At 33.3% G+C, this 13,280-nt stretch overlaps 1 protein-coding gene and 1 long non-coding RNA gene across 2 annotated transcripts; one reads left to right on the top strand and one right to left on the bottom strand.

The window, feature by feature from the left end:
* The first annotated feature begins 61 nt into the window (after positions 1 to 61).
* On the top strand, positions 62 to 8,567 carry LOC110684105. Its single transcript, XR_002503738.1, has 4 exons — positions 62 to 249; positions 731 to 3,991; positions 4,359 to 4,446; positions 7,959 to 8,567. It is a non-coding gene; the product is annotated as an uncharacterized LOC110684105 (long non-coding RNA).
* An 862-nt stretch (positions 8,568 to 9,429) lies between these two features.
* On the bottom strand, positions 9,430 to 10,361 carry LOC110684104 (histone H2A-like). The gene is made up of 2 exons (XM_021860511.1): positions 10,054 to 10,361; positions 9,430 to 9,899 (listed from the first exon to the last, which is right to left on the bottom strand). The coding sequence occupies exons 1-2, from the start codon at positions 10,267 to 10,269 to the stop codon at positions 9,657 to 9,659; spliced, it is 459 nt and encodes a 152-aa protein (XP_021716203.1). The 5' UTR covers positions 10,270 to 10,361; the 3' UTR covers positions 9,430 to 9,656.
* Between the last annotated feature and the right edge of the window lie 2,919 nt (positions 10,362 to 13,280).

The raw sequence follows: 13,280 nt of genomic DNA, 5'->3' as shown, positions 1-13,280 counted from the left end.
TTTTGTGTTTCATTGTTAGCAATTTGAGTAATCATTGATTGTGTTATCCCTAATTCCTTATCTCGCTGACTGCCAAATGTGGGATCTACTTCAATTGCATCAAGGTAATGGAGCTGTCATCGTAACCAATACATTTGAACCTCCGTTTTAACTGATCATATAATCATTTGTCATTTGAATTTGCAGGAGCATTAGAGCGGAGGTAAGGCTGAAACTGAACAAAGAACTTATTTGACGTTCTAAGCTGAGGTACATTGTCTCGAAACACCTCATAGCTTTCAGATATGGTAGAGTTTTCATGTCGTATGTTCATTATCGTTTACCATGTGCCTCTTTATTTTTATCGTTCCTTTAGATAAGTAGGCGTAGGGTAGATTACTGTATATTTTTTCGATATTGAAGTTTGTTTAGTGAAGCAAATAGGTACAGGATCCTTGTTTAATACCAAGTACTGAACTTATGTTGAAGAGCATGGATAGTTGCTAGGTGATTGGACCTTTTGATGTTGTCTGCTTGTGTTTAGAAAATTATATGTTGGTTAGTGCTTTATACTCCGTAGTTCATTAATCGTTAAGCAATCTGTTTGTTTTGAGGATGTGAAGTTGACGGTAGCTTGAGTGATTTGGCTTGGATTACTAAATATAGAGGAAGTGTGCGAGCCATGTTTACTTACAAATGCTTTTACTTGTTTTGAATTGATGATATAAGCTATTCGTAATATGAGTTTCAGGAGCATTGAATTAAGGATGAATCAATTTGACGTTCAACCTGGTATTTCTCCTGGTGATCCCTTGAGAAGGTACGCTGTCTTGCAACCTTTTTTTGCCTTCAAATTTTCATAACTTGAGCTAATTATGGTTAGTATTTTTGATTTTCCATGATATCATTTTTGTTCGTTGCTTTGTGTCTAAGCTGAGTAAGTGTAGGGTATGTTCATCTTTATACTTCGGGATATTCAAGATTTCACGGTTGTTCAGTGAAACAAGTAGGTAAAATTGGCTGGTTTTTCTGAACTTCAATGTGTAAAAACTAAAAGGCATGGATAGTTGCTGGTTAATTGTAGTTTTTGATGATTTCTGCTTGTGTATACTGGAGAAAATTATAAGTTGGTCAGTGCTATTTAGTTAAACATCATGCAATCTGTTAATATTTGTGTGATGAAAACTTGATGATATTATGGTGTGTATAGAAAAACAACTCAGAGAAGAGTTTTCCATAGGTGGAGTGGTCCTTGTCTGGAGTTGAAACAACCTAGGGTTTTCGGGGTTTAGTTAAGAATTCGGAAATAATCCTGGCTTCACTAACTAATTCTTGTATTAAAGTGCCTCAGATATTATTTTTTACTGGTTTCTGAATGTGGAAGATAGCAGACTTTTGAAGCCAGTTGTAAGAGATCCATGTCGTTGATGTCCCTGTTCCTTAGTAGATCAATTATCAATCTTGTATAGCTAGATGAAATCTTGCAGTAGATATTGGTTTGGTAGTACTTATTTATACAAAGATTTAAGGGCTTTCTGATGTCAATGCCAGGGTTACAGTTTCAAACTGGTTTATTGTTGAATCAGCATAGCATACCATTATTTCCATGCAAAGTTTGGTTGCTATCAGCATCTGTACACCGTATATTTTGCTGAAGCAGTATTTTCTAGCTGAGCAGTTCAATACAAGTTCAATTTGAGTTGTATGCTCTTATCCCCCACCCCTTTTCTCCCCAGAGAAGGATTTATTTGTGCTTTTGACATCTTTGGCTTGCTTACAACGCTCTGTATTTACATGTCCTTAACCACCATCCAACACAGTTTCTTGAGTACCCGAGTACATCTATTGGAGGCTGGGACTTGGGCGTTGTTTGTTCCTCTCCTTGCCCCTTCACCCCCTGCATTGCTTTATCTGAAATTTGTGATCAGGTTCTATGTTCTGAGTGTGTATGCTACAATGAATAGATTTTCTAACCTCAAGAAAATGAATTAGGCCACTAAATGCTTCATCTTCCTCAGTAAAAAGGGGAAAAAAAAATGTTTCATCAGTTCCTGTATCTTTATTGTCCAAATCAGTTTTGTTCTGTGATATTTATGTTGTTTGTGTGCTTACATGCTTAGGTACTTCGGTATTTTTGGATAGATAGTCACTTTTTTAAACTTTTGGCTATTTATGACAAGGGAGCGGGGCTAGATATCTGGGATCTGGTCCGCTGGTATTACATGAGAACTTTAATAAATCTGCATGTGCATTGAGTAACGTCATGGAATATCGCTTACAATAAAGTCTTTCCTTGGGTCTTATAATTAGTCGATCACATTACTGAAAACTTGAAGGATTAAGGAGATGTTGAAGTATGTTTCTGTTCCTCTATGTTCGATTCTTTTTGAGTAAGCTATCATCTGTAATTTTCAGCCGATTATTCTTGATTCTACCTGCTATATCTGTGCATTACATAGCTTTCTGATACTTTGGCCTGTTTCGTACTTATAAGTGTGATATCTAATTGCTGCAATTTTGTAGAGAATAAGTTATTTATAGTACGTATAGTAGATGGTTGGGTAGTGACCTATAGGGTTATTTGCTGCCAAATCAGTGGTTGGCATGGCTAAGCCTTTTGATAGAGTTGAAGACCTTTTAACAGGGATTATAACTTCTTCAAAGATTTGGATAATGTATACTTAGATTTAGTGCAACAAGAGAACAAAAATTAAATCTACCTCTGTTGGTTACCATTGGATTGTTTAGGTCTCTGTGTAGAGCTTCTAATGCTCTATTCTTCATGGACCTTCCACCTCCGACTTTTCTCCCAAGGTTTCCCCTTCTGCCTTCTCAACTTTTTCTTGCTTAAACCGTCTTTTTCTGTCAAATACTGAATCTATGCATTAAGTTTTAACATTTATAATGTTTCTATAATCCCATCGGTATATCCATATTTTTGTTTTCCTTCGTTTTTGTTGGCAAGTTGGAATCTATTAACTTCCAAGCATATTATTTCTTTTTTTTTTTTAAAAAAAAAAAGCTAAGATGTTTATGCTTGGCTCCTCAATATAAGTAACTGGGTATTTCAATAAGTGGACTTTATTGTGAATTCTATATTTAAGCTTATTTTATGTATTTAATTATTTCATATTTTTACTCGCTTGTTCCGTCTACTGGTGGTACCTCTGTTTGCTTTAATACTTGATATGATTTTAATATGTTTAAGTGTATAACTCCTTTTCTTCTTATATACTTTCCTTTTCCTCACATTCTCAGCTTCTAATATCTTTGATTCATTGTATAGTCGTACCTCGGTATCTATCCTGCTTTTTTTTGCTTGATTTTTGATAGTGAATGAAGCAAAATATGCAAAAACTTTTAAGGGTGTTGCTATGTTAACCTTGGTTCCTCTGCATGGACTAATTTTTTAAGATATGCTGTAAGTTACTTAAAGTTACTCAACTTTTCTTATTTTTTATTAATCATAAATGCAAACCTCTTCATGATGGATCCCTTTTGAGGTTTTAATTTTAGCCAACCTTTAGGGTTTACGGTTAGTGTTATAGATTGTTAAGTTTTGTGATTGCTTCTATCTATTAGATCATTAGGTTTTATGCTTATGTTATGAATCTGTGCTAGCTGGATGCAGTTATGAAATATTAAATGACTGTTCTTTGTATACGGCACTAAATTTCGGTATTGTTAACTTTGTTTTTGCGAAAGTGTTTGTCTACTTGGGTTTCAATTTAAATGTAAGCTGATGAAAATGTTGTATTTCTTCAGCATTTGAATTTTCAATGAATGATATGTGGATGAATATGATAGGTACTTTAGGTAGTTACAAGCTAATTGTTATTAATTTCAAATTAAATTCATTTAGAAGTCTAATTCATTGAATGCCAAAGCCTACTGATTTGAAGGTTTATCTTTAGATTCAGATGGTAATGCATATTATCAATAAGATTGCTTCATCTACACTGCCTTGGTAAATGTGGTGGGAGGCGACAGGAGATGTTATTAAAGCATCTGGGTAATGTTGTTTTCTTTGTTCCAAAGTGGATATCCTTTTGTTTTGACTAAGGGCCCGTTCTGACTGAGGGCTTGTTCACTTCGGATTATTTTTAATTCATTTCAGTTCTTATTTCCTTCTCTCATAAAATATTCAGTTCAATTCAGCTCAGTTTAGTCAATCAGAACTGAACTTAACTTATTGGAGTTGAACTAAATATTTTATGAGAGAATGAAAATAAGAACTGAACTTCACTTCTTGGAAACGAAACCGAAAATAATCTGAAGAGAACAGGCCCTAACACTACCAATTGTCTGATTGTCTCTACTTCCGTTGATATCAACCATTTTGAATTGAACGTATAACCTTTTGTCTATTGGATTTGCAGGAGCAATGGATTATTAGGATGAGGCTGAAAAAGAACCTATATGTCATTCTAAGCTGTCTTTGTTTTCTCTTGCTGTTCACTGGACAAGGTAAGTTGCTTAACAACTCTCTGTAGCTTTCAGGCTATGACTGAGTATTTATGTTTTGAACTGTTTATAGTTTGTTCATTATAGTTTTCCATAATGCCTTTTTTGCTGGTTCCTGCATGTATGCGACTATGAGCTTTGTAAGAGTTGGGTAAGCTGTATATTTTGTGATAATAGTTCAGTGTAGCAAATAAGTAGTACTGACTGCTTGTGTATTAGTGGAGAAATTGTATGTTGTTTAGGGATTTTTAGTTCATTTATCAAGCAATCTGTTTATAATTGGAAGAAGAGAATTTGGTGATTTTTTGCAACTTGATTTAATTGGCATTGAGCCATGGATAACTGAATATGGAGAAGGTATTTGAGCCAAGCTGAGTCTATAACTGTGCGGTGCTGTATAAATTAAAACAACTCAGAGAAAATACAACTTATAGAAAATAAGCATCAATTTCACCAAGTTAAAGGAACTTGAGCAGGATGATATGCAGAGATTGAGTCCTTAGCCTTTTGATGGTCCAGAGAACTGAGTAACGGTGATTAAAATTTCATAACTTGAATACTCTGTCTGGATGTCAAGAACCAGGGTTGGGCCTTTGTACTTAATCTATAGATAGTGCAGGTTGCCTTTTAAAGTTTTAAGTTGTCACCTGTCTTTAAAGAGGCTTCCAGTAGTGACTTATCTTCAAAGACTAGGTTACTAGAGAAACCCCTGTGATTGAAGTTTAATCAGCCCCCTCTTTATCTACTTAGTCAAGTCTCATTCCGGTTGAGAAGAAAGTCTCAGCGATTGTTTTTATTGGCTTGTAAGTTGTAACTACATGAAAATTTGACTTTCCTAGTTAGTTAAAATTGATTGACTTATAAATGTTTGGTTGACAGTAACACAGGAACTGTAATAACTCCTATATCTACCAAATAAATCTTGGCATTGCCTTGGTATTAAAAATTCACGGGCATTGGAACTTCCTATTAAGAAATATTTCCTACATCATATTCTTAGATAGGGGTGATTTGTGGGGTGATCTTTATGACGAGCAAGAATTATACTGCTTAGATAGAGCCGTAGAGATCATTAATGTTGACACTTATTTAGGATCCTATATTATCTATGGTCCGTAAATTCTGTTTTCTGACCTCAAAATCTCTTCAATTTTCTTTCATATTAATATTGGCTTAGAAAGATCTTGTGGTGTGATCTATAGTTTCATGGGACTGCTTTTGGTATGATTTTGTGACCGATATGGAATTCAGATAATATGGGAGGTTCTCAACACGTCTGTTCCGTTTTCCTATACTCTTGCTATTGTTTCACATATACATACTTCATAAGAGTTTTGTGACCAATATGGAAATCTTGTTTTTCGTTGTCTACCAACTACAAATACTGAAATTGTGTAGGACATACATTTTGGGATCACTGAATTACAGAAATATCGGTAGTTTCTTTTAATATGGAAATGGATGCCTTGGTCCTTTGGTTAATGGGGGTGGAATCATGTTATTGTTAGGATTGGGGATAAATAAAATACGAAGGATAAATAGTCGCTGAACGAAGGTGAAGAATAAAATACGAAATATGAAATTTCTTCTCATAAAACCTTGAGTTTTTGAAGACTTAAATCAAACAAATGTTTCTTCCCCAGTTTTTCTTTATCTTTCTGGATTTATCTCTGTCAAATGATCAATATAAGATTCTATATCTTTTGAGTTACCAAGACAAGTGATTTTTCCTATCAGTCATATAAGCATGTCCATATTCTCGTGTAACTATCCAATATCATTTTGCTATTTTGAAACTTGAATATGCACTTTGGATTATCCCTATCAGAAAATAGATGAATTGCAGTTTCGTTAAGGGTTATGGGGGTTATGAGGTCCTCGACAGTTGAGATTTAGAAGCATCAATTAGATTTGTAGTATCTGAGCTACTAGTAATATCTGATGCAAGTTCCAACCATTGAATGATCAGCGTTTACTGGTGGAATGATGGCACTCAGATTTTAGACTTGTTTAATTCTAGTAACTTAGTAAGTAACAATGTTGCCTGCATTTTGTCATGGTCTTATTTTCTACAGTAGTAAACCTCTGCATCAGTAAATAGGAAATTGGTAATTTTGATGTCAATTGACACTATTTCTTACTTGATTGTTCACACAGCTTGGCATTGCTGATTTTTTTTCATTGAATATATTTTGCTAGGGAGTGTAAGTGAACTCTAAGTTGGTGGCTGTAGGTGTATATTCTGTATATTCCAGAGAAAACAACATATGTCTTTTGTAAGACTTCCTTGTCATCATTGAGGATCAACCAACCATGTCTAGCATGAGTCGAAACCATATATTTAGTTCAGGGAAAACTATAGCTAGGACCTACTGAATCATAAGTCTCACGAAATGAGAGGATAAAAAGTGGATTGTGAACAGTGTTGAAGAAATGTATAGAACAATTAACAACATTTAAATTGACTTCTGGGTACATATTTTGAAAATCTTCTCTGCTATGCTTCTTTGGATTATTTACACACAAGATTCTGTATCAGGGTGCTACTTTCACAACTGGGTAGACAGTTAGTGACATGCATGTCGGTTTCCTCTACATCCTTCTCCGACTTTCTTTAACCTGGACCTATACTTAATTTGGAACTTTAGGATTATCTGCTGAATTTTCTGAAAAATGAAGAACTTATCGTTGATTACATGAGTAGTTATTACTCTTATGAGGTCCCTTATCTGTTAATCTGTTATGTTGTCATGAATCTAGTAACACACATCTGATGCCAGCTGCAATGTTATTCTTGGGCATTATTGTACTTTCCTCTTTACTGTTCAAAATGATGTTATGATTCGGTGGGTAAATAAATAGTGAAGATCATCCTGAGGTTTTCTTAATTGGTGGATGGTTTTAATCTGAGTTTTCTTCATAGTAGTTTAGTTTGAACCAAGCTTTTTTCTAACAAGTCAGCCGGCTTGCACTCTGTAGAATCTGGTTTTCTCTAGCTGATTCCTAATAAGCTTTTGTATCCATAAACTGGGCAAGTAGTTGAATGAAGTTGTTGCTAAGGCTGGTGGGCATAAGTAGTAGTGCAGTCTGCACAATTCCTTACTTTTATGGTATTGCAAAGTGCCACAGCTTGAAATTTGCAATTCCAATGTTAGTAATTTCTGCATGGTGTTAACATGAAAATATTAGTGATTTTTCAGGTACTTATATGCTAGAAACCGATTATGATGTCGTGCTGATTCTGCTGATTACCCATGGAATAAGTAATGTGCTGCTTAAAAAACAACCACCGTTGAGCTTTTTATTCTGAATCTGAATATTTTGTCAAGGAAAAAAGGAAATAGACTCGAAAATTGAACAATGCATTAATGAAATGCAATTAACTTCTAGAGTAGGATAAGTTGAATAACCACCATCTTAGCCTACAAATGCCCTAGTGTCAACTCTAACTTATATCATGTCTACATTTCTTTATCTAAAGATTGTTTTAATGGTGTATTCTTTGCTTCATGCAGGTGATCAGGAGTTTGATGTGCCTGCTGCATCACTATGGAACATTTTAATTGGGGCAGTGGCTTAAGATTGGGATCAGGAGTTGTTTGGCATTGTAAGATTCATGTGATTCAGGTCTGTTGTTTTACGTTTCCTGACTTGCACCTTTTGTGGACTCAGGAAGCTCAGGGGCGGTTGCTTATGATTGAGTTCCGGTGCCAACACTCGCAAAGGAGAAAGACTCTTCATGTTTCAATTTGCAACTAATCCTTTTTCAAGTTTCAGTCTATGAAGTATGAACCAGAATTTATTGAATATTCTGTAATTCAATATTTCATGTCAAATCCAGAGCCTTCTTTTTTTTATTATAGTATTATTATTTTTTTCCAAGGTAAGGTATAGGGGGGAAATGAGGCTCGAAGTTTCGAACCCCCGTCACATGGGGGCCATAGTGCCATACCAGAGCCTTCATGTACTAGTGGAAGTTGTACAATGTTATTTTATTTGATGAAGTGAAATATGAGTTCAGTTTGACAACGTAGTTCCTTATTTTGTAGTTTCAAATTTCCAAGTTTTGTTAAATCTGCAATTTTTCCTGTATATCAGTACTGCCCAATTGCCAATTCCAAGCATCACAGTATATGGTAAAATAGATCAAACCTGCAATAGTCATTTTGTCAGCGTCAGATTTCATGCTAACAATATACAGTCTTGTTATGGAGCACTCCATAGTATCATTGTTTGAACTTACCTCAAAACATTCCCTATGTTACCCTTCATTTGACAAGATTACTGTTATAGTTAAGCTTTTCTTAAAGGAATTTGCGTTTGTCCAGCTTTTCTTAAATGAACATACCTCAAGCTTTTCGTAAATGTCCAGATTATCTTCAAACTGTCAAGTTGTCAATTATAGTTAAGCTTTTCTGTAATGAATTAGTGATTGGTTCCAGATTTCTGATTTCACAGTTTTAAATTCCCAGTAGCATACTTCTTGCACTCAGATACAACTAAAATAAACACAATCCAAGAAATTTTACTTAACATTTATAATTCCTTATTTGTGCTCACACTAGGAATTTGTTAATACTATATCAACTCACTCAACTAATCTGGTTCAAATTAACTCACCCAACACCTTAACCAATAACTTTCAGCTTTCATGAAACACCTAACTTACCTCAAAACATTCACTCTTGACAGAAGACTTAGAACAGCACAAATAAAAACTAAAAATTTATTACGGAATAAACAATGAATCAACTGACTTAAAATATCTCAAATCTTTAAGTAGGTGAAGAATCTCCAAATTTTAATCCATATACTATAAATTTACAGCAATCAACTCTTTAATTAGGTTAAAAATCTCCAAATTTTATACTAATACTTGATAGAATTAGAGTTTCAAGATACTTTAACCAACAAATTGAATTGAACCACCATAACAATAAAATTGAAAATAAAAAATTAAATTGCTCAAAATTGCAAATTAGAGAATAAAGATATAAGGGAGAATAAATATTGTTTTTCATTAATAAGCGTATGATTACAGAAACTGAATCAATCAGCTATTGACTCAATCCCCTTTAACATACAACCCCTGACTAACCCTTTAAAAACCCTAATTAAACTTATACTACCATAGTTACAAAATGCAATAACACAAACCAACTTCAAACATATCCTTCAATCTAACCCGAAACCGTCCTCGCTATCATCATCATCTAAGCTTTCTTAGGGGATTTAACACCCTTGGGAGATGGCTTCACATCCTTTGCAGCCTTATCTCCTGTCTTCTTTGGCAATAAAACTGGGTTAATATTTGGTAGAACTCCTCCATGCGCAATTGTCACTCCTGAGAGCAATTTTCCAAGCTCATCATCGTTCCTTACTGCAAGGAGAACATGCCTTGGGATGATCCTGTTCTTCTTGTTGTCTCTTGCAGCGTTTCCAGCCAATTCCAGAACCTTCATTTCAACATAAATCAATCATCAAATTCCAGATCAAAATCAAAATGAAATCAAAACTTTAGATTTGAAAACACAATTTTCCATGAATTAACAAAATCTGGAAAAAAAAAAATGAAATCAAAGATATGAATTGATTTGATTGATATAATACCTCAGCAGCAAGGTACTCAAGAACAGCGGCTAGGTAAACAGGAGCGCCACTACCAACACGCTGAGCGTAACGACCTTTCTTCAAGTAACGGCCAATTCTACCAACGGGAAACTGCAATCCAGCTTTCACTGAGCGAGTCACCGACTTCTTCTTGGGGCCTCCGCCCTTCCTTCCGGCGGCTCCCTTCTTCGCCTTTCCTCCGGTGGTGGAATCCATTGATAGGAATTTGCAGAGATTAAAATGGGGATTTTTAGAGTGAGAAAGTTGAGAGAGAAATTGAATGAGATTGATGGTGAATTTGGGTGGAGGGAGTTGTGGGTTTATATAGTGGAGTTGTGGGAAATGGGATTTTGGGGGGAGATTGGATTGTGGGTTTTGAGCCGTTGGATTTGTTGGATTTACGGATTAGGATCTGTTTTTGATAGCGATCCGTGTGCTTTTGAATGGACCAATGGGAAGCGAGTATCATTTTTTTTGAAATTTTGGTTTCAGAATTGGAACCCGCCACATTTTTTCTAAAATTTTCAACATTATTTTTGTTTCCCTCTTTGTTTCTTCGTAAAAACTATTGTGAAAGTAAATTTTATTTTTTTAAAATAAATGAGCGAAATAATTACAAAGTATAAATACTACTACAGTATTAATACGGAGTACATATAATATTTTATCTTGTTCTTTTTACCTTATTTTTACAGATTAAAACTTATTTTTATAGTTCTCTATTACGGAGTATTAATATTATTATTATTATTACGAGTATTATTATTACATATAATTATAAATTTATATGAGTGATTTAATTATAAAAAGATCATTATTCATGTATATTTAGTATACATGTACACTATATGTTAATGAACTATACTACACCTCGTTCTTTTTTCTTATATTTGCTGAATTAAAATAGTTTTGTTGATTAGAACTTATTTAACTAATTTTCTAATATATACTCTTTTTTTTTTTGAGTTACTAATTTTTATTGATAAATAAACTAAAATTTATTTCAATTAAGTAAGCTCTTTTTAAAAAGTTTTTTTTTCTAAATTAAATAAATTTTACGGGTACTGAACCGGAGTTCAGGTGAATGCCTAATAAGACTATTATGTACTCGTTTGTGTGTTTTAAATAATAAAAGTTACGGAGTATATACATACTCCGTATGATGCATTCAATTCACCTGGTTTTACTTATATTATTTGAATTTATGTTTATCTTATTTTAACTCATCAACTTACCTAAATCTATCGTGCCTTATTACTTAGGCAACTCGCTTTTATTTATCTTTAATTATTTATCATAATTTATTTCAATTATATACTCCTAAAGTAATCATACTTGAATTATCAATTATTATGTGAACTTATCTCAAACTCAACGACTTACCTAAACTTATAATGCCTTGTTACTTAGGCAGCTCAGTTTTATTAACCTTTGTCATAAATTATTTTAATTAATTATTAACTCCTAAAGTTATCTTATATAAAATTTGAATTTACAACTTTTATGTGAATTTATCAAAACTTGCTATTCTTTGAATAAAGTTAATGGATGATAAAATAGAACAATACAGTGTCTTACCATTAAGCTTTTTGCAACTAATAAGTATACCGGCTAAGATTCAATCCCAATGCAATCAAGCATTGTAGTATTTTCACCCAAAATTTATATGTAGTATGTTTTAATTAGGGGTTTGTTGTAATCATCTTATTTTCACTTATTTAGGTCTAATAAGTCCAGTTCAGAAAAAATAAAGGTCTAATAAGGGTTATCCAATTTCAAATTACAACTGAAACAAGTTTTAATAAGTTTAGATAATTTCGATTGAGTCCAGATAAGTGTAAATCAGGTGAATAAAAACACATCTTATGTTTTACAAGGTCTAAGAGTGTGTTCTTTACATTTTACAAATATAAGTTTTAGGGTATGTAGATAAGCTTTTTATAATCAAATCCTATCCATTAGGTTATGTTGAGTTCTAAGAAGTTTATTCTCTCAAATCCATACTCTTGTAATTAAGTCTATTCAATTTTAGTTTTGCCTAATAAGTACCAACTAGGTTTATCCATATTCAATAAGTTCAAATAAAGACTATCCAGATCTAGTAAGTTAGGCTTTGTTTGGTTCATTGTTAGTAAAGGAAAAGAAGAGAAAGGAAAGGAGGGGAAAGGAAAAGAAGGAATTTTTATTTCCAATGTTTGGTAAAAGAAATGTAATGAAGGGAAGAGAAAGGAAATATGCTTACATTTTCTCTTTCGAGTCGAATTCCTCCAAATTTGGGAGGAAAGGAAAGCTTGAAATTTGTAAAGAGACTTTCCTTTCACTTCCCTTCCTTTCTTTTAAATTTTTATGTCATTCATCAAACCAAACATGAGAACATATTAAAACCTTTTCCTTTCTTTTCTTTTCCAGCCAAATTACTTCAACCAAAAACGGCTTTAAGGTCACATAAGTTAACATCAATTAAAGTGAAGATAACTCACCATCAGTAAGATCAATTATAGTCCAATTGTATGCTCCATTCATATATTTTTGGTTTTGCTCTTCCTTGGTGAACGAACGAGAAGAGCAAACAACTTGAAAAAAAAAAAAGGAAAAAACGCTACAAATTTAAATTATTGTTAAGATCTTGTGTTGCAAATGCTAACACTTTACACTTATTCCAGTATTCACACCTGCGAAATTCTCTCCTTTTTTTTGTTTTTTTTTTTCTTTTTAATATAGTGGCACTATGATTTGAGTTTTTGTCTTAGAAAGAACTATCCATGAATTCATGTCGCACGTGGTTTCATGGTCAACAAGTTCAAATTATTTCACTAGATTTGTGATTAAGAGAATACCACCGTTGTTATTACATTCTCTAACTAAGATGCTTGTATTAGCAGATGGATTACAATATAATTGTCTTTTGTATGATTGTCTTCCAAATCTACCACACAATGTACCAAAAATCTTAGTTAGAAAATTTAAAATGTATATGTCTAATAATGAAAAAGAATACATAAGCATCAACAACTGGGTTAAGAAAACATAAAGTGAATCTTGACGAATCAATCAAATGTGTAAAGTCAAACCATGAACTTTTACAACACGTACCATCACGTGATCTAGTGACAAAGCTTTATATAGAGACCGGGAACATACAAACAAACAAGAACATTATATTGGGAATAAAATAATAATTATCTAAAAGCCTAGTATTAATTAAAGGTCAAAGTTATGGATCAACC

The sequence above is a fragment of the Chenopodium quinoa genome, unplaced genomic scaffold (assembly GCF_001683475.1).
Source record: "Chenopodium quinoa cultivar QQ74 unplaced genomic scaffold, ASM168347v1, whole genome shotgun sequence".
Classification (NCBI taxonomy): Eukaryota; Viridiplantae; Streptophyta; class Magnoliopsida; order Caryophyllales; family Amaranthaceae; genus Chenopodium; species Chenopodium quinoa.
The sequence above is the reverse complement of the archived record's forward strand: the minus strand, read 5'-3'. Positions and strand labels throughout refer to the sequence as shown.